The sequence below is a fragment of the Struthio camelus genome, chromosome Z (genome assembly GCF_040807025.1).
Source record: "Struthio camelus isolate bStrCam1 chromosome Z, bStrCam1.hap1, whole genome shotgun sequence".
Taxonomy (NCBI): Eukaryota; Metazoa; Chordata; class Aves; order Struthioniformes; family Struthionidae; genus Struthio; species Struthio camelus.
The window spans coordinates 45,765,602-45,787,199 of record NC_090982.1 but is presented as its reverse complement, the minus strand read 5'-3'; the positions used below and the strand labels follow the sequence as shown (position 1 = coordinate 45,787,199).

Below are 21,598 nucleotides of genomic sequence, written 5' to 3'. Positions count from 1 at the left end.
GTTCCCCTTCCCCCTGTTTTTACCCTTACCCCCCCCCCCTTATCACCCCTTGTATCTCTGCCAAACTTGCCAAGTATTATGTTTGTTAGGCCATTTTCTTCTGGTATCAATGAATTTGCATGCTTTCTTTGCCTTTATTGCCCAGTTATTTTGTTGTCTGATAGTCTTTTGGTTCCTCTCTTTTCAGTTCTATAGTACTCAGGAATCATTTTTCTTCATCTAGTATAGTAATCTGTCTTCCTATTGTACTTTTGTAGACTTTCTGCTCTTAGGGTCTACAGCCAGTTTTTAGAAATTTTGAGCTGTAACTTGCTAGGTTTGCAGCCCATCAGTTAAAGTCATGTCATTTTAGAAGATTTGATACATATAGTGCAGCTTGGTCATCAGTAGGCTGTTATGGATGTCAGGTTTCATGTGAATGATGATCCATATGCTGGGATGTATGCAACTCTGAATCTTCCAAGAGATCCCTTGGATTAATCGTCTTTAAGGCTGACCTAAAGCCAGCCTGGACTATTGCAAGAGGTGCATCCTAGCTAAGAAGCGGTAAACTATTGGTGCCAGCACCCCGTTTGCTAGCAGCAAGCCAAAGAAAAAGATAATGATATCTTTCTACATTTTTTTATTGGCAAGATTGGGATGTTCTCCTGTCCAAAACGACTGAGACTACACATTTAGAGTATCCCACTGTATCAGTCTTCAAATCTTTTGCCTCAGAAGGACAGAAGACCCTCATTCAAGCGTTCAAGCATTTGGTGCTCCCTCTGGTTTTGCATTCCTGATAAAAGGAGAAGATAAGCATGCAGACACCTTTACCTGAAGCATGTTCACAATACTTAAGAATTAGCTGTCTTTGAAGTGGCTCTTAATTTCCTTGGTGCTATCTATTTCCCTGAAGCATTGCATCTACCGTCAAAGATCTGCCGCACATTTGTTTCTGGAGGCAAACGTATTAGAGTGACTATTGTCTCTCTTTTGCCATGTTCTCAAAACACAGTTCTCCAGAGACCGTGCATTTGATCTTTCCCAAACCCTAGCCTAATCTCAAACTCTGCCAAATGAAGGGTAATCTGTTATTGAGAGGCAAGTTATCTTGAAGAGTGTCTTGAGTTCTTTGTTTAAACCACAAACATCTCAGGAGCAATCCAGTCTGTTGGAAGATTCTCCTTTGGACATAGTTTATTTGGCTTCCACTCCAACAGTGTACTGCGCTGCCAAAAATTTCTAGGCCGCACTAAAAAGGTTAGTAGTGCTTCAGTTGACTACAAGGGGAAGGACGACTTATTGGCCAGGCTTCATGCCTTCAAGCCACAATACACCATGTCAGCTTCTATGCAAGCCAGTAAACCTTCAAGTGCAGGCAACTCTCCAATCATCTCAGCCTTTTGGCACCTCAGCACCCCTTTTAGTGCCAAGTCAAGTGTTTTTACATACCCTAGGGAGCTATAGAGTACTATTTTGCTCCCAGTAGTCTCCCGTAATGTTTCTAGCTTGACGCTTCCCCACCACTTCCAAGGGACAGATGGTCTTGTTTTTCAGTAGTCACTCACATTTAAGAAAAGTAAGTTCTGAAGCCTATGACCCATAGTTCTATTATCCAGTTTCTGGAAATACTGCTTTTCAGTCTTAACAAAACCTGCTATGGTGGGCTACTGAATCTTGGTACATTAAAACTGATTCTAGTGAAGCTGAGGGGGACAGATTTCACAGCAACTATTTATTTAATTATTGAAGAAGTGAAGCCTTAGAACTACCACTGGATATCAAATCCAAATATTTTTATTCTGAATTCAAGATTGGAATAATCATAGAATCGTTCACATTAGAAGAGACTGACTCTCTTGGGGAACCTCCCACTCAAAGCAGGTTCCACACTGAATTTAGACGAAGACTTTGTCTATCCAGCCTTGAAAATAGCTCTATCATTGTTCTTTCCTTTTAGGAGGCAAAGTGATTTTTTTATCTGAGCAGCAGGAAACCTACTTCTGCGTCTTGGTCAGACTTTTGCATAAGAAACGCTTTTATTTCATGAGAGGCCACGACTAGTATCGGTTCAGAGGCCTCTCAGTCCATCTCACCAAGGATCTTTACAGTGATACTATACTAATTGCATGTCTAATGCTTAAAGCTGTTCTCTCACTTACAAGCCTGGTTTGTTGAAGCGTGGCAAACCCAGTCATTATCTCTCTGGTCCTGGATAGCTCACAGAGCTAGAATGGACCAACTCTTCCCTAATAAGGAGGAAGGGTAAGCTCTATCCTTCTTATGACTGTATAGAAAAAGGGCAGCCCCCATCTAAGAACTTTCTCCTTAGATCCCTATAAATGACAAGTTTTCAAGTATTTTTATTCAGTGTTTTTTTTTTTGAATGAAGTCTTAGTTTAATAGTGTTGCCCTGCAGTAGGGTTTTTTGTTTGTTTTGGGGTGTTTTTTTGTTTTGCTTTGTATACACTTATTTAACCCATTTTCTTATTTGTGTTCATCCATATATTTCTGTATAGTGCATACAGTTCATTTTGGGATTAGCTATTTTTAAAATAATCAAAACTTGCTTAGCTGAGACTCAACTTTATGTGTACGCCTGTGAAAATCATTTTCTTCATCTCTTAGGTTTGACTGTAGATATGTGTGTGGTTGTTTTTTTTTTTTGTTTTTTTTTTCTTCTGTAGACAGGCCTTTGAGAGAAATTAGTAAGAAGCCAATCTCCCTGTTGTGGTTTCTTGCCTATTCTCTGCTCTACCCTGCATTTCAGAGGGCTCTCCAACTGAGGTTGCTTTTGCTGAAGAAAGTTTCCCCTTTCTTTTGCTTTCCAAAGAGTATGCAAACTGATCCACAAGGCAGTATAGAGGCAGCTTTCCTCATACAGTATACACCACCAATGCAGTAAACTGTTAACAGTCTGTAAAAAGCAGACAGTTAAACCATTTCTCATATATTATGAAACTATGGTATTTGATTACTGGTATAATTTTGCTTGCAAAAGCTGACTTCGGATATTTGCAATAATAATCCATTACAGCACGTCTGTAGGTCTTGTATCCACTAATCCTCCTAAAATACCTATGAGATATGTAAAGATGGTTATGCTAATTTTAGCTGAAGATTAGGAGTAATTCTTCAATTCCTGTTTTTCATGCTAGACTTAGAATAGATATACTGTTATATTTAAAAAATGAAAATGACTATTTAACATTTAATAAATGCTTTCATTTATTGCGACTGTTATTAAGCAGAGTTTTAAAATACTTGTTCTAAGTTTCTGTTTCCTTTTTGTAGCCTTATGTTTTTACAGATCCACCTCCCGTAAGAGTCACTCACGGAAGGATTTTCTCAGAAGTTGTATGTTTTTTCCCCCATGTGACACATACTATGCGACTCTATAAAGTCCAGGGTAAGAATTGTGAAACCATGACTAGATTCTCACTGTTTATTTTCCATCACTGCAGCCTTGGACCCAACCTGTATTTCTAACGTTTAAATACACTTCTAAACTAGTAGAGCATACTTCTCCTTGAACTCTTCACAGGGTCTAAAGACAAAATGATCCCTGTCTGAGCCTCACTTAGCCAATTGCTAAGCCAAAGGCAAACTTAAACGCAACAGATTTATTGGAGGAATCTCACAGCATTGGGAAATCTTCTTACTGTATACATTACCTGGAGGGAGCTCCCCAAACTTTTTTACAGTTTTGGCAAAACCTTGCTTTTCCCACAGACTTACGTTGCTTTTGGTTGCCCTGTCAGACCAGGGAGCCTTGTGGCTTGACAGTTTGTTTCAGTAACTGACCACTGAGTGAATTTTAATTCTTTCTCTGCTTTCATTGGAATCTGTTGGTGACAGCATAATTTTTAAAAATCTTTTTATCAGAGACTTCCTATGTTTCATTAAATTCAAGAACATTATTTTTTAAAATAGCTGGAAAATCTATAGCTACGAACATATAGCGTGAAGCATATAGATCCATTTTTTGCAGACTGGGTCTGGAGAAGATGACGTCATCTTCTGATACTGGCAATTTTTCATTTAGCACTGTGGTGGAATAGTCATTGGTAAATGTTAACATTTTAACGTGCTAGTAATGCTGCAGGTGGAATTCCTTTTTTTAAAAAAAGGTGAGGAAACAGATACATCCTTGACATCCTTTTCGTTCAAGGCTTCAGGTGGTAACATCACAGCCCTATCTTCATTTTACATAAAAAGCAGCATAAATGAAGCAGCTGGCAAACGCTTTCAGCATTCTCCTGTTCAAAGGTTGAGAGTGGTTTAGAATTCAACAAAGTAAAGGTGGTCTTGAGAAAGCTGTGGCAACACGTTGCCAAACTGAATGGCTAACAAAATTTGAAAACAGGACATGTGTGTGTACGTATACACAGGTGTGTGTGCGCGCACACATCTATCATGTTTATATGAAAAAGTAATGTTAAATACTTAGACACCTTTGCAATAGTCAAATTCTTGGGTGTTTAAGTAAACTATCATGACAATGAATAAATAAAAAATAGGAAACTAGCTCAACAACAGAAATAAAGGTAATATAAAAATTTGCTGCATCAACAAATGATGCTTTCTTTTCCTCAGCGTTTTCAGGATTTCTGGAAAACCTCTATGATGCCAGAAGAAAGCTTAAATTAAAATCAACGAGCTTATGCACGTAGTTGTGTGAGATGTGCAACAAAAGCAAATTAACTATCATAATAACACCTAAGAGTTCTAGTTGGGATTATAGGTTCCTATTGTGTTAGATTCTGTGCAAAAAGCACAAGTAAAAGAATATTCTGTGATCAGGAAGTGTTAACTACTGAAGTTTAAGCTGGACAATGTCAGGTGGGTGCAGAAAATAAAAAGAAGCAAAACATGAATTTTCACAATCTACAGATTTGGCTTATCTTTCATATCGCTGTTATTAAAATAACTGCATTAGTATATTGATTTATAACTGTATATTAGCGAGGGCGTGTGTGATGTGGGAGTTCATGGATTGCATTAGGTGCTTGTAGAGCACAAATGCAGTTTGGGATTTTTCAGGAGTTTGTTAATAGCATTCTTGATTAGGAGGAAGGTGTGACTGTTCTCATGATAGTGGCATGAGTTAGAATTACATGAAAGGTTAGTACTCTAGAAGTCAGTATGTTTTGACCAAAAAACCCTGTAGAAATGAAATGTTCAGCCTGACTCCATTCTCAGTGCTAGCTTATTTTAAAATGCAATTATTTAAAGAGATAATTGAATATGGGGGAAGAAAAAAGAGACTATTAACAATCCTAGAAAACCAAAAAACTTTTTGTAGCTTGAGGAAAGAAGGACAAACAAGAGGTTGTCTGTCTGTGTGCTTAGGCACCTCAGAATTTTAGGTGAATATTTTCTTTTGTCCGTGTGGATAACATTCCAGTGTTCAAGAGCTCAAATTGTCATGAGCGTGCTTTTGGGTCTTGTGTGCTAAGATACACTGAGCTGTTGTGAAAGTTAAGTCACAGCTAACATTTAGCTAACATAAAGTAGCCAACGTTTTTAAAACTGTCTTCAAATTTTAAAGGACTAAGACAGTTGATCGGTCCCTCTCAGTCACTCAACTTCTACCACCCTATGTTTGCAATCTATCAGACAAGCACAGTATAGTTTCATTACTACAAAGAGAAAATTTCATGTCTTTGTTCTAAATGGCACATTTTTTTGACAGTCGTTAGTCCCATTAGACTGCAGAAGGGGTACAGGTGATCATAGTGAATGAAAGTTTATTTCCAATTCAGGCTGTGTCTCAGAATATCTGAAAGGGCGCCATTATTAAAGGTATGCAATTTTCAACAGCAAGCACTGTTGAAAAATCTCATGGATATCTGTTTTCATCTTCAGATACTTAATATTTTTTTCATGAAAATGGGCATCTGTTCCCTGTTAACGAAGACTTGTTTCCTGGTTGTGCTCCTGTCAGTGTGTAGTTTCTTAATTCACTGTCCTTAAGGAAGATTCTCTCTGTTTTAGTTATAACAGCTCACCAGTTTGCTGCTTAGAACAGTTGCTGTGTCAGAGGCAGGTAACTTCAATGTTACCTGTGAACAGCAAAAGCAGCACAAGGGAAGCAGTGAATGCCAGAATCTGTTCCAAGATATTATTAGCTATTGCTAAAGATAGCACTTAAAAGTGATGTGGTGTTTCTTACTGATTTATGGGAACCCACACTGGTTCCTATCATGAATATTTTGAATTATTTTAATTCTACTTCTTATCTGCATCAATGAAGGTTTCCGAATGACTGTCGAATGAGTACTGAATTAGAAGCACTGCTATATCATATAGTACCTGACTGTACCAGCTTCAACTATCTGGGTAGATATAACAGGAGAAGAAAGCTAGGGGGGCAAACTAGATCACTGTATGCTGGAATCACGGTTGTTTTTATATATGTGGTGGTAATTTTTAAAAATTAAGAGATTTTTAAATGCTGCTTTTTCTGCAGGTTTGGAAGGCCAGTCTCTTGAGGTTTCCAATATCGTGGATATTAGAGGAGAATATAATCGTGAACTTGCAATGAGAATTTCTTCTGACGTAAACAGTCAAAATAGATTCTATACTGATCTTAACGGATATCAGGTAATTATTATCCTAATTATAAAGGCCTAGGGTCTCAGTTTTCAACTATCTTAATACGTATAAGGAATTTTTTTCTTCTTCTAAGGGATCTACAAAGTATGTTAAACATTCCTCTATATCCCTTTTAACACAGGAATTGCAATACAGCAAGCTATCGGAAGCCATCATGCAGTTGTGTGTATGCCTGCATGACCTTTTTCCCCTTTGTCTTGTCTATTTGGTTTGAGCCCGTTGAGTAGTCTAACTCTAGTCACGTGTATAATGCTGAACAGCTAACAGCTTAGACCTAGAAGACATCTACTTGCTGCTCTGATAGAAATAAGAAAATGATGTCATTTTGTTTTTTGGAGGGTAATAAGGTATTTATAATGCATGTGATGAAGTGGAGTTACAACTATTTTTCCTAACTTTGGATCTGCAGCATGGACAAAAGTAAGAATTTTTTTCATTACTTAGAAATAATATTGCAAGTGCATTTAAAACAATACCTATTGAGTAAGGGATGGAATTTTTGCCAATTATCTTAGCATAGTACTTTGTTTTGCTAAAGACAATAAAGTGAACATTTAAACATGGAAATAATTGTAATACTATTACTCGTTTTTATGTATTGTTCAAGAATTCCACCAGCACGTTAATTTAAAGTTCCCATTATAAACCAAGGAATTCCTTCCTACTACCTTGAATACATTCACAGCTTGCTCTCTGGAGGAGAAAACACTTTCTCTCATTCTACAACTGTAATTATTCTTTTTTTGCAGGTTCCCTTGATGAATCTTTCAGTTTTTAAAAAATGTTCTTTGATCTAGAAGTACGTTGAAATTATCATTTCCAAAGTGGTAGTTTTAGCCACAAATCTCTAAAAAGCTAAATAATACAGTTGAGTGAAGGCTTTGGTGCCAGTTGTCAATCACTGCCTCTATTGCACATGGGATAAATGTCTGAAAAGGTCTTTGAAATTTAAATGCATAAAAAGAATGTATTTTATTGAAGTTCATGTTCATAACGTAGATTCAACCTAGACTGACGATGAGCAAATTGCCTCTTCAAGCAAATATCTATCCTATGACTACAATGGCTTATATCCAAGATGTTGGCATTCGTTTGACACTTCATTCAGCTCAGTCTCTAGGTGTTGCAAGCTTGAAAAATGGTAAGTATATGACGATAGATATTATGAAGTCCTATCTTTCATGATTTTATGAAAAATGTAGTTCATTCACAAGTTACTATACCATGTGGTATTTAAAGAAAAGAAATATGCTTCTTCAACTCTGACAAGTTTTAGAATAGGGAGGAGCTTGCATTTTTTTTTACACACACAAGTTCCCTTAATCTTTATTGGGAGATTTGTCTCAAATCAGCAGACTGGTAGGAAAGAGGTTCTGAAGAAGACAAAATGAATGATAAATTGTCATAACCCGGTAGTATTCACCCAAGAATACTGATGGAACTCAAAGATGAAACAGCAGAACTGAATGATTCAGAGTCTTTTGTACCGGTTTGGTAGGAGAGGGCTGAATATGGATAATGTGATGCTGATTGTGTGTATATGGTTTTCTCAAATTTATTTTCTTTAATTTTTATTTGCTTGGTTATTAAGGTAGAGGGGAATGGACTTGGAAACTACAGAATGTGTAGCCTAATATCCCTATCAAGCAAACTAATAGCAGCTATTTGAAAGAGCAAAATTAACGAGCTAGAGGATAAATATGACCCTGGGTAAGAGTCTGAAGTGGATTCATGCCTCACAAACTCATTGGGGTTCTTTGAAAAAGCTGATGAATACATTGACAAGAAAAATCTAGTTGGCATCAAGAATGCCAAAAGGGACTCAGCCCAGTCCCTTGTAGCAGAGAAGGATATTCCTCAGAATGGCTAAGAGAGGTTGAACCAGAGGTCAGCTGCTCACTGTCTATTCCACTGCCAGAACAAGGAGACATCAAATGAAGCTTGTAAATGACAGACAAAATAAAGCATGTAATGCATAATTTAAGATGTGTAAGTCCTTGTTGTAGGACGTTGTTAGTTTAAAATTACATGAATTTGAAAAGCAACTGAATGAATGCTGAGAATTAAAAAAGCCTATCAGAATCTATGCCAAAACCCAGTTTCTTTTCAGGAAACTTTCTTGTTAATGTCTATTCTGGCAGAAGGTGAATATCATCATGGATTGACGGCAGTATTATCAAGCCTAATTCATTTTAGGGCAAAGAGTCTTTATAGTTTGCTTTTTCTTGGAATTAAAACAAGGCAGTTTGAAAACTATCAGAATGGTAAATCTTTATTCAAAAATTCAAACTTTCTATAGTAATCCTGCCTCTTCAGGGAGGGAGGGAGGGAACTTTCCTACCCGTTTGCCCTGTATGATTCAGATTTTCACATCAGAAGCCCATCTGTTGTCCTGTGAATCATGACCATTTTGCATTCCAGGACCTACTGTTTTAACCTTAGAATGATACTGAGGATCCTCATAAAGATCCTGGCCTTCATCACCAAGAAAGGAGTGACGATTTGCCTGCTCATGGATCATTGAAGGAGAAGGGAAACTTATCAGGCAAAAGCTCTGAATGCTCTGAGACTTATTCTGAGCTGCCTTGACTCCTGAAACTCAGAAGAGTGGAATAGAAATCCTGTCATCGATGCATAGGAACCCACAGTAGCAGTCTGACACGTTTTTGTACTAGAGCGTGCCTGACAACTTTTCAGATGTTGGTAGAACTCTTGGGAAAATTTAATTTGTATCTAATGATTACTCAAGTAAGAATAAGCTTCACTGTTCTTCAACACCTTATTGACCCCAGGTGTGATAGCTACACATGTGGTACATGCAGATGTTATTCTCTATACTTACCAAACTGCTACCTGACAACCCTAAGAAAAGCAGATTTTTGTTTCCTATTGCATTCAAACTTCTATCATTGTGACTTGTGCCAGCCAAGTAAGAAAACTATAGCTATTTTTAAGAGCATTTGCATTATCAAACTAAGTGACTGTACTATTGTTTTACAGGTCTTGCATGTTATTTAAAAACAGGATTTTGTGATGATAAAAACTGTAAAGATTTGAGCCAAAGCCTAACCTATGCTAAAATACTCTAAGAAAATGCCATTTTTTTCCAATACAGAAAATTAAACCTAAAAGCTTCAGTAACTTAAAATAGTGTTACAGTTGGGAATTACTTTTTAATCATCCACTATCAAATTCTATGCTATACAACCCTGTTTTTCTGAGTGGATCAGTTCTAAGTTATTCCAAGGATTTCAATTAGTGATATAGCTATTTACAGGGAAAAAAGTCTTGAGCAGTGTTTACTTATACAATACACTACTACTTCTATTGAGCTGTAGACCTGCCTTGGAAAGCTGCCCTATGCTTGGATGGGTTAATCTGCCTGTGTACTAAAATGATTATACCTCTTAGGTAACTGTATCCTTTTTGTCATAGAGCAGCGATGATATTGCTGAATATCTCTGAATATCTTCAGGACGTACATTCTTTCAGGCTGACTTGATGTATTTTGTCATAGAGTGCAGTATCATATTGTTCCTATGGCCCTTTGACAAAGAGCTGTGAGCAACAGCGAAGGGAATGCAGAACACCTGCATTTGCTGCATCCTGTAACCCCCTAACTACACTGAGTCATGAAGTGGCTAGTTTGCCACATCAGCCTGTTCTTTATATCAGTCAATATATGTACGCTGCCATGTGTGTTTCAGGAAAGAGTTCTCTGTTAATCATACTAGAAAAAGAAATACATCCAGCCAGGCCTAGTTACTCAGTGTGGCTTTCTTGTACCTTCCCTCCTGCTGTAGAAGGGAGGGACATGTTGAGTTGCAGATTTAGTTAACTCTAGCATATAAACTGATACTTTAGGAAAATAGCTACCTTTTGTTCTAACACAACCCAATAATAAGACTTAAAGCATGTTTCCCCATGCTTTCTATTACTGGAAACCAAATTCCCTTTGGCCTGAGCTTGTGAATGAACTTAACACCACCTAATCTTTACAGACACTAGTTAAATAGGTAATGGAGACTAATTAGTGTGCGGAGGCTCAGTTACGTTGTAATAGTGTCTCTATTTGTTCTTTAACAATTCTAGTCTCTGCATCGCAGAATGACATAACATCTAAGTCCACAGAGAGGCTGCTTCTTTTTGAGTCAGGGACGTACAGCTGATGCTATTTGAAATACTGCAGATAAGTACTGTGGAAAAACTGACTTTCTGTGAGCACGGTTTCAAACCAGTCAGGAGCATTAGTGGTTTTTCTCCTAACCCAATTACATCAGAGAGCATAAAGTGTATCCCATGTCTATTAACGGCATTATTTTCTGACTATGTCACTCTTTGGCAAATGCTGTTGCATCACTCCAGGCTCAAGAGGTAGTTAGCAACATCAAATATTTAAAATTAAAAAAAAAAAAAAAAGAGAGAGAAAGAGAATGTATTCCTCTAGCTCCTTATCTTTAGGTAACATTTTATGAAAACATTGGGTTTGCTACATTTGTCTTGAGGGCTGGACTCCTTAATAAAGAACTAAAATGAAACTGAAAGTTCTGAGGCTACTGAAAACTGCACTCTTTTCAGCCTGCCTTGTGAAGATCCTTCAGTATCTCGAAAGGATCCTGGCAGATTGACCCATATCTCAAGACATAACCTTTATCTCAAGATAAACCTGAGGTTTATCAGGACAGATGGTTGTTTCTTAGCTGTCGTTCTTGATTGGACTCAGATTCTCCCTATGAGGAGTCAGTTACCCTTCATGCTGTCAGATGATTTCAGCAGTATGGAGTAGGGTTTCTCAGTATTTCATCAGTGTCTTCAGTATCAGCTTCTAAGATTACTTAATCAAGAACTATAAAATACATATGCTACATCTCTCCTTCTTTCATTCCTTTTTTCCTGTCCCTCTCCCCATTTCCAGGATATGATGTATAAACTTTTTTAATGCTAGGTGCTGGGCTTCCTTCACCTTAGGAGTTCCACCTGGTTCTGCACTAGTTCACTTGGCAGTGGATTATTCTCCATGCTGCTGGAAAGGCAATCTCTGCACAGGTGGTCTCTGCAGAGCAGTCCAGAAAGGCAGTGCTACAATTTATTCTAAACTAAGAATTTCTTACTTAATATTTGTCTGGTGCAAAGTTCTTTACTTCTCCCACAAATGAAGATACCCTCACAGAAGGAGTGATTGTTGGTATTTATTTTTCATATTGCCTACTTACTCTTCATTCTGATGCATTCTTTTAAAAAAAAAAAAAAAAAAAAAAAAGCACATTGAGAAAAGAATGTGTTTGGGAGGTACACACTTCTTGCATAGGATAAAGACAGTTCCCCTACAGGTCTCTCCATACAAATGCAGCTATTCAGGGTGTTTCTCCACTTGAACACTTGATGCACCAAGTCTCCCTGTTATAAATAATAGTTAACAGTAATAACTTTTCATGCTAAGTTTCAATTTCCAGATTCTTAAAATTTTGCAGGAATAAAATTTGATGAAAGACTGGATGAAAGGATGAAGAATATATGAAAATTTTGGGAGGTTATAAACAACCAAAACCCAAAGGCTTTAACTATTTTCATAATGTGCCCTAACAATATTGATCTAATATTGATCTTTCGTATGTAAGAGAGAAATTAGGATCCTTTACAATTATTATTTTAGGGAAAGATTGACCCTAAATAAAGGGTCTTATATTTAATAGAAGATTAACATAGTCTTATTACCAGTATAATCCTTGTATTGCTTTTTCAGGTCAGTTGGAAGTGATCATGGATCGCCGACTTATGCAGGATGACAACCGTGGCCTTGGACAAGGTGTCCAAGATAACAAGATTACAGCTAATATCTTCCGACTTCTGCTGGAAAGAAGACATGGAACAGATGTGGTAAGAATGATTGTCTGGACTTCTATGGCTAATTAATTATATGATATAAGTTGGTCTTTTGCAGCAGCAGCGAACTTAAAGTTATTCCATGAGCAGTAGAACCGGAGGAAACTGAGCTTCCTAAGGAGTTTTGTCAGATCTCTTGTATTGCCTCACCATAATAACTTCCTATTCCCGTATACCTACAGTCTCTACTTTCTTACCCCTTTCTTCCTCCCATATCTGTCACCTGGTGGTATGCATTATATATGTTTTGGAGATTATGCATATGCTCATTGCATAACTAGCAGGTCAAACAAAACAAGTAACTTGAACTCACGTTGTGTCACATTACTGGAGTATTATTTGGAAGTCTCTTCTTCAGCCATGGTGTGTTTGTGGTGTGGTATATTTTTGTTTTTGTTTTTATTAACTTCTAAGAAATTGCTGACTAGTGAGAAATCTGCTTCAGGTCAATCAAAGTTGACTGAAACTGGGCAAAGGTTGAAAAGTGTTTGAGATCAATAGAGAGAACAAGAAAACAACATGATCCTATAAACTTTATTTTCTTAGGAAATGAGATTTAAATGGAAATATTTAGATGCCAGACATAATCTGATTTCATTATCAATCAGGGAAGATTGAGATTATTTTGTTGTAAGGACATGTTTTGCACAGTTTATCTTGATTCGTCTTTTTACATTTTAATCTTTTGAATAACTCTTTCGTCTTCCCTCTGTTCTTTGCTTTTTCCCCTTTCCTTTTCTCCTATCTTTGTGGAGAAGGGCAAAATGAGGAGTACATCTTCATACTGGTGCAGTAGAATCATGATGACAGCACTGAGTAGATTTTAAAATCGTCACACAGCTAAAGATGAGAGGTTGTATACTGAGCTGCTAATGAATATGCAGATAAATTGGAATTAATTCTGTTTTATAATGGATATCATTAACCACTGGTGAGAGGATGATAATATCAGGCTTAAAGCTAATTTTCACTATTTAATGATTGGCAGGGTTTTTTTTTTTTCTTAAGGTTGTATATGTCATTATGATTTTTCTAGTTTCTCATCTTATGTAGTAGCATCAGCCATATATTAACTGCAGTTATCAGCATGGTGTGGAAATAGCTGAACTAACTTGAAACAAGCTAGCTTGAATCCTGGAAGCAGTGTAGCTGTGACAGCTGTGACCATTGCACAGGTTAATCTACCTCGGCAAGAAGAGACCTGCAGAGAGACTTGTGCTGCCATGACAGACTCCTTTTCGTACTAAGGATCGTTTGTATTGTATTAAATTAGCATGTGGAGCTGCTAAATTAGAACTATTGGATATGGAAGGCTATGTTTGCATTAGAAAATAATTTGGAACAACAGGAGCAGATAAACGAGTTAGTTACATGGTGCTTGCATCTATACTGGGTGCAGTTTGGATATTTTCCATAGAAAAATCATAAGATAATTTAGACTAGAAAGTACCTCTTGAGGTCCTCTCCCTCCTAGTCCAATCTCTGCTCAAAGCAGGTCTGTTTTTATGTCAGAATATACTTAAAACTCTCCAAAGGATCAGTTGTTGATTCAGACCCTAATGGAGATGTGAAAGTTCAGAACATGTTTGGTGCTGACGTGCAGGGGAGCTTCTGGGTTAATTTATTCCAAAAGAAAACTAGTCCATACACACTTGAAACTGCTCTGCAATCTGAAAGAGTGCTTGATAAGTGGGTTTGACCAAAAGTTTAATTTCGGAAAACCAAAACAGTAATGTGGAAAGTAATTTGAGGCTACTTCTGTAAAAACAAAGGCAGACTAAGCCACTGCTCTGGGGATTATCTGGTTAGTGAAATATTTTTCATATGTGTGTGTGTATATATATATGTGTGTATGTATGTATATGTATATATGTGTGTATATACATACACACACACACACATATATATATGTATTTATTTATTTATTTATTTATGAGCTTGTTTGGAGATCTCATTCAGCCATCATCTCTGTAGTTGCCTTTTCTTATTAAAAACCTCTTCCCCTCCTTCATTTTTTGACATATTCTGTGCAAGTTGCAGAGACTCTTTCGAAGGCAATGGCATGCTCGGTGTTAACTGGTAGGGTCAGAAGTCTTTGAGGTTTTTTGGGTAACTGTATTCCAGCATCTTCTCTCCTTCCCCCGACCCTTCCTGCTGAGCTTGTAAGGGTTTTAAATGTCTGCAGAGTCAGCCAGAGAGTGAAGCTGGTGCTCATACGCTCTTGTAGAGACTTGAAAAGAAGGAGGATCGGTGCTGGGAGGGAAGCAGGTGCAATCAAATAAGTGCTGTTGGCCCAAATACTTTGCTCTCTAGCGTAGTATGCACATCCCCCAGGAGCTAAGCACTTCAGATGTGTTAAGATGTGTTATCTTTCTGGTGCTACATGGGGAATTCCACTTTGCTATATTCTCAGTGTTCCAGCACTACATTTTTCAGAATGCTTTTATCTGAATATCAGTAACACTTCTTGATCCATGTAACAATTTGAGATGCATTAAAATAAGGAAGAGTAGTACTCACCTTTTCTCTCTGTTTGTTAAATGTACAAATATATATTTCATTGCATTGTTACTCAGAAGGTAGTTGTTACAATAGTTTAATAGCCCTGTCAGAAGATTTGCGAAGAAATTATATGCAGTTTAAATCTGTAATGGGCTGCAGAGTGATTCATACACTGACCTTAATTTTGTTGTAAAGACCTATTTTGTAATTGACTTAAGGAGCCGTGGAAATTACAGGAGAGAGTTTTGATTGCTTTAACTGCATCTTTGCCAGCACCAACTTTTTCTGTGGTGCATTCTAAAATATTTTATTCTGTCTCCTCTCAAACTTTTTTGGAGGACAGGATTCTTCTGCTCTTTGGGAAAATTCCCTGTAAAAGGTGAGACTGTAAAGTCTAGGATATGCAATTCTTCAAGAGTGAATTAAAATAAGTGTGCATCACTTGGGAGTAATTCCTGTGAGTTTTTTGGTTATGGCAATGTCCATCAAAAATTTATTTTCATTTACATCTCTGAAATGACTTTTTTCTTTCCCAACCTCCCCACCTCTGCCCTGAACAGTATATTTTTAATGACAGAGTCAAGCCACATGCATGTGTTTTGCATATGATTGTCCCATCCAGTGGGAAGGCAGAGTTTGTCATAATCACTAGCATGTTCAGGTAGCCTATAGTCTACTAAGTCCCTCATCCTTATGTTTCCTGTTTGTTGGGTCTTGAATTTTAGTTGCATCTGGCCAATAATAACCATTCATGCTGATTTTACCTCTGTGCATATGGCTTCGGGTTGATTTGCTTTGCAGTTTTTTGGTTTTTGTAACCCTAAACTGAATGCTACAAAAGGTGAATTCACTTGACAGTATTGTTCCTTTAATATATTTTTCTAACTGAGCTATATACATGGTAAGAGCTGAGCAAATCTCATTTCATATTAGGGTATACTCATCTGATTAATTGTTATCTGTATCCCTCAGACCTTTGTTGATATTTTTGCTATGTTTTGATACAATTTCTGTCTACATATTTTTCTCCTGCTACTGGACATTACTAGTTCTGATTATATGTTCATCTTTATCCTTGCAAGCATTAATTGGTTTTGCATATCTCTTGGTTTCTCTCCTAATATCCATTCCTTTTTTTCCCCCTCAGATTGGTGAGCAAGAACTCTGATGTGCTTCCTTTTTAAATCAAAGGGATTATTGTTCAGCTGAAAATGAAACCGAGTGCAATTATCAGTGCTTGTTTGTCAAAATAGTAAACACTCCTTTATTTTTGAAAATATAGAATCTTTATTTTACCAGAATCTTTATTTTTTAAAAAAAATTTTCCATCAGTGGCATAGCTGAAAAAAAGATACTATTCCATGCACCCTCTTTTTTTCCTCAGGTTTCTGTTTCATACCTTGTCTTGACTTGTTCAATTCATATAAGAGGATTTATAGCCCAGCTGCAAGCAAAGGGCCAGTATTCACTGGCTCAGATAGCTTCTGTGGTTTACAGGGAAAAGAGTGTGTTTAGAGAAAAGATGATACAGGCAGCTACTGAAGTTACAAATATGTGGAAAAGACTTTTCTTTTCTTCTTATTAAATATTTATCAGTAAGCACATTCTCTGAAACTGTATACCTGATGATGTAGCCATTACTGTCTGATGATTGAATTGCATTTGCCACCTGTGGTGTGTATTTTTATAATGTATATGTATATTCCGGGTAGTAGTAATGTATGTTTGCTAAGGTATAGTAAAAATCAGCTGCTAATTAACTTGATATCTAAAAGAAGCAGAAACACATCATTTACTTAACCACTTCCAGCTAGAAGCGTTTTCAAGCCCATATGTGACAACCTCCGGTATTATAATGGTCGCATTTTAGTTATGACTACCATAGTGAAATCTTCAAATGCATACAAAATCTTGAACTTTAAAGTTTTGAGGTTTTTTGGGTGACCACAAAATAAGAAATTTGCACCCTTCCCCCCTCTTCTCTCCCACAAATACAACGCAATATCTGTAGAGACCTGCCACAAAAATTTCGTAAGGAATATATACCTACTGTTTGCATTTCGTTTGAAGAGAGATTCAGGTGTGTGTTAGTTCTTTGCAGCTTTACTTAAAAACTGTAGTTAAATTATTAATATTGCTACTGCTACATAGATGAACTGTATTTCTTATATTGGAAGTTTGTCTGGTGCTTGAGAACTCCTTCACACTGTTGCCATGTCTCATTTATCTACCAGTGTACCTATTCTCAGGGCAACACCTTCCTCATTTTTATGCCAGTGTACCTTACAGCTTAATTTTTTCAAATAGTGTTTTTCTCTGGTGATATGATAAAGATGTGTTGCTGAATGGTTCTAATTAAAGACAAATTTATTTCCAAGCTCCAGTCACATGATACTGGTCAAAGTTGAAAGGAGCAAATATCCTTATTCTGTGACAGGGCAGCGGCCACTTGTTATAGATGGCTCATGGTGAAATAAGTAGTAAAGAGGACTGCCTTACTCTGATTTCTGAACTTGTGTTTGTGTCTCAGTTTGTATGTACGTCTCTAAAGTGGATTACTTCCTGTTTTCTTTGGTAGTTTTTATTTATCTTCATGTTGTGTGCACTTATCTACCAGCTCTGTTTATATGGAAAATATTTTACTTCACCCACTATGCATAGTATTCAAGCTTGATCTCATCCATTTTTAGCCCATATAATTGACCAAAACGGGAGGGTATGCTTCTCTTAGGTCTTTTCAACAACTTATGTGCGTTTGTGCAATTTGAGGTCTTAATTCTAAACCGTACTGTATCACCACTTCATCTTGAAGGCCTCGTTGTTCCTCCTGCAAGCTCTGGCAATAGGACAGAGACCCTCCTAAAAGAGAGGTAGCAGCTCCAAGCAGGGGGGTTCTCCTTGTATTGTGCAGTGAAGTAACTCTAAAGAGATAGTCTCCTTGAATACGGAAGAAACAATTTCCATCAGCAACAAGGGTTTCACATGACAAGCTGGCTTTCAATGCACATAGCCTCTTTGGGCTCATCTCCAGAGGACAGAAATTTGGAGATACTGTGTAGCCTCTGTCTTTGTCACTGTTTCAGTGAGCTACTTCCTTATCTAAGCAGATCTCCAGAAAATTTCTGATCCCTGAGCTCTGTCATAATCCAGGGCAGCTTACGCTCTTCCCCATCAACAGGATATGTATGTCAGGAAAGGGGAAACAGAAAATTTAGCGCTCTATCCCTTCCACAACACTGGCATCAGTTATTTCTTTAGACATTTAAGTCCCTCCTCCTTTTTCCTGCACCGTTATTAACAATGTAAACATAAGAAGAATCAGAAGAGAAAAAATAAATTGTGTGATAGCAGCTATAACGAAAATAGAATACTTTCATTGTTGAAAAAATACGTCCTGCTGCTCACCCACTTTTTGGTCTTTTTCATCCAGCTGTACTGATGGCTACGTATTTGTCAACCTCTCTAAGTACGGGGGTGTGTTGGTGGTTATGATGGCCAGTTACTTCCCTTGCTATTTCCACTCTTCTCTAGACCAGCAAATGGCTTTTTATTCTCCATACAACTGATTTATAGAACATCACTGATATGGAATCTGACTAAATGCTAATTAAGTTAAATGCAAGAACCTGACAATGATCAAAGGAACAATGATAGATGGAGGGGCTCAAGTATCCTAACCAGGGAGGAATGGAACAAACTGAATTGGCTATGCCTGAGACCATCAAGGGAGATAAATTATATTGTCCTTGGGGTTCAGCCCAACAAGATATCTCAAAAGAAAGTACTTTATACATACTAGGGGAGATTATTGCCTAAAGGGGTATAGGACTTATTGTGAGATGTGGATGAGGGAGATAATGAGATGTTCAGGGGAAGGGATATAGGGGAGGAAAGGAAAGGATCAAGGTGTATCAAGGAGGAACAAATGTAGGAAAACAGAGGGAGAAGAGGGATAAGAGGATCTGGTCACATGTAAGAAGCCTACTGGTAGGTACAATTTTCTGACTGAGTCCTGTGCTTGATTACCTCAGTCTATCCTGCATTTCTATTAAATTCTGTTTCTTTGAGTGCTCTGCCTGTTCCGAGCCTGCACGAACCATTTAGCCAGTTTAAGTCAGACTAGCAAGCAAGTAGAATAAGAGCTCTTGGTATCGGCTACTGGAGAGAGAGGGAGAGACCACGGCTCTGAGGGACCTCTGGAACTGGATGCTCTTTAGCAGAGACACCCTTACTCTGTGTGTGTGTTTGTGAACTGCTAGCAAACTTCAACCTGACAAGTAGGAAGCCAGCATCTGGAAGGACCCAAAGCCTGAGCTGGTGATAGGTTAAGGAGCGTAAGATCCAGGCCGGGGTATCAGATGGATTTAAAATCCACACAAATACTTGAGGGATCAGCGAATGTTGAGTGTGCTTGTGAATCAAGAAAACGAGGGTGTTTTGACTAGTGAACTTCAGTCCTGATCAGCTGGAGAGGATGATCATGACCAGTTTGTCCCTCCTGATCATGTTCATGGGAGCACTCTCTGTGTTTGTGTGGGTGCTAGTAAAAGCACTGCTCCCTATTCATTTATGTGTCTAGCTAAGTGCGTGCCATGTGTGTATGTGTGCACGTGCCTCTCTTGGGAATACATGCTCAGCCTTGATACTGCCTGGACCTGGCAGCACAGAATTGCTCTTACCTATCAGAGGGGGGTGAAAGGAATCTCCTGGTCTTAGAGAATACCAAATTTGGCTCTAGCATATTAGGAAGGAAAACTCCCCTGGCTCCCAAGTTCACTGGATTTGACTACCTCTAACAGTCACAGATTTCTTCACTTGCAGTCTCAGTGCCAGCTAAGAATCTACAGAGAGTACAGAAACTGCAGAGTGATTGTAGAGTTACTCTGAACTAATTCAAAACCTTGTGGGTATTTTGCAATGCCTTGGAGTTTTTATTTCCTAAATAATCAACCCTTAGGGACCCCTTTCACTTAGTGTGGCAGAAATGTATCTCTTGTGTAACAGCCTCCAAATGAATTCATAGAAAATATCCCATTCCCAGAGGAGATCAGTTTTTTTTGTCTGCTCATCTGAATCTTCCTTTGCTGGTCACTTCAACAGCTGTCAAAAAAACTAAACAATCCAGATCATGATTTTCAGTAAAGAACTTGAAACATATTGGTGAAAGAATTTACGCTTTGATAACGCAAAACTGTAAAATAAGTGATGAATATTTCAATGTTGACAAAATATATGCATGAACTGTTCAGGCAGATCTAAACTTTTTTTTTTTTTGCCCCAGGATTTCAGGAAAGACTTCGATGCTCCAGTATTATAGAAAATATAGTCTTGTTTATAGTCTTCCTAAGATTTCAGGGTAGCTGACTGTTCAGTAGTTGCATTTGTGGCTGGCATTTCTGTCTGCAATTTCTCCAGGCTTCCCTAAAAGAGTGAATTTCATTGTAGAGGACTTGCTCTCTTAAAAAGGATACTTCAGCTTTTTGTAAGGAAGATTATTCTGATGAAAACTTGTGTGCAGCTTCAAGATCTTAAGTGTTCTGAATCCCACTGCTCAGAGAAGGTCTGCCAGTCATCTTATTTGACTTCTGTTCAGTCTTAGTGAGCTTTTCATACTAGCCACATGAAAGCTGCTTGAAGAGATGGGACAGTATTTTCTTTGACACCTGGTTATTGTAGCATTGCAGTCTTGAGTAATGAGGGAGAATTATTCACCTCAAAAGAAAAAAAGCTATTACTATTAATGGTTCCTGTTTATGAGAAAGGGTGGAAGCTTGGAGATCTGTTGGGGATTGAAGGAGCTCTAAACCCTTTTTCAAAAAAATTAAATTCAGAACTGTGACTTTGGTGTGAGTAATCCCAATGCTTCTGAAGGAGGATTGGTTTAAATGTTTTCAACCTGTAAGATCCTTTCTTCCAGTCTGCATCAGTATCTAACTGGTATTTGTTTCACTACGGGTGTAAACCCTATTATCTAGTATCCTTCCCTTTGTTTTCTCAAAAGCACTAAAAATTTTTACTTACACACAATCTCTGGCTCCAGAAATTGACATCAGATGAAAGGGATTAATGGTGTATCCTTATCTGGAGGATCTCTTAATGAAGAATTCATAATCTCAGAACCTTTCTAACTTGGTCATGCTTTTTGTATTACAATGTGTAATTAGCTGAGTTTGAGGAAAGTGCATCTGTATTCCACTTAATGAGGTAACACCCAGGCAGTCCGGCATGTAAAGCTTACAACAGAGTTGAAACAGTTTACTGCTTGATGACTGTGCAAGAATGTGGTGCAGTTTTGTTACTGGCTGCCTATTTACAGACATCATCTTCCTCAAGTGAGGAATGCTCTACATGCTTTAAGGATTCAAGACTTTTGCTTTCGGGGAAGAATATATGTATTTTAAAGCTAAGGCAGCTGACTTACATGTCATATGCTTTTTGTCATCTGTTGTAGGACAGCATATTCACATAGTTGTTGTCGGCCATTATGTTCCTCACCTATAAGCAGGCTAGCACTATATCATCCAGCCAGGCTTCTCACGTAAAAGCAGCACCTCCTGGAATATGCAGACATGCTGTCAATCTTTGGTTCTTGCAACAGAACCAAATTTACCTT

General features: G+C 37.7%; 1 protein-coding gene across 2 annotated transcripts in view; it reads left to right on the top strand.

The window, feature by feature from the left end:
- Positions 1–21,598, top strand: part of MAN2A1 (mannosidase alpha class 2A member 1) — a 125,714-nt gene that overhangs the window by 89,789 nt on the left and 14,327 nt on the right. For both annotated transcript variants that reach the window (XM_068927600.1, XM_068927601.1), the window contains exons 16-19: positions 3,277–3,391; positions 6,455–6,588; positions 7,600–7,741; positions 12,344–12,477. In XM_068927600.1, coding sequence (XP_068783701.1) covers positions 3,277–3,391; positions 6,455–6,588; positions 7,600–7,741; positions 12,344–12,477 — 525 coding nt within the window. The remainder of the gene's footprint in view (positions 1–3,276; positions 3,392–6,454; positions 6,589–7,599; positions 7,742–12,343; positions 12,478–21,598) is intronic.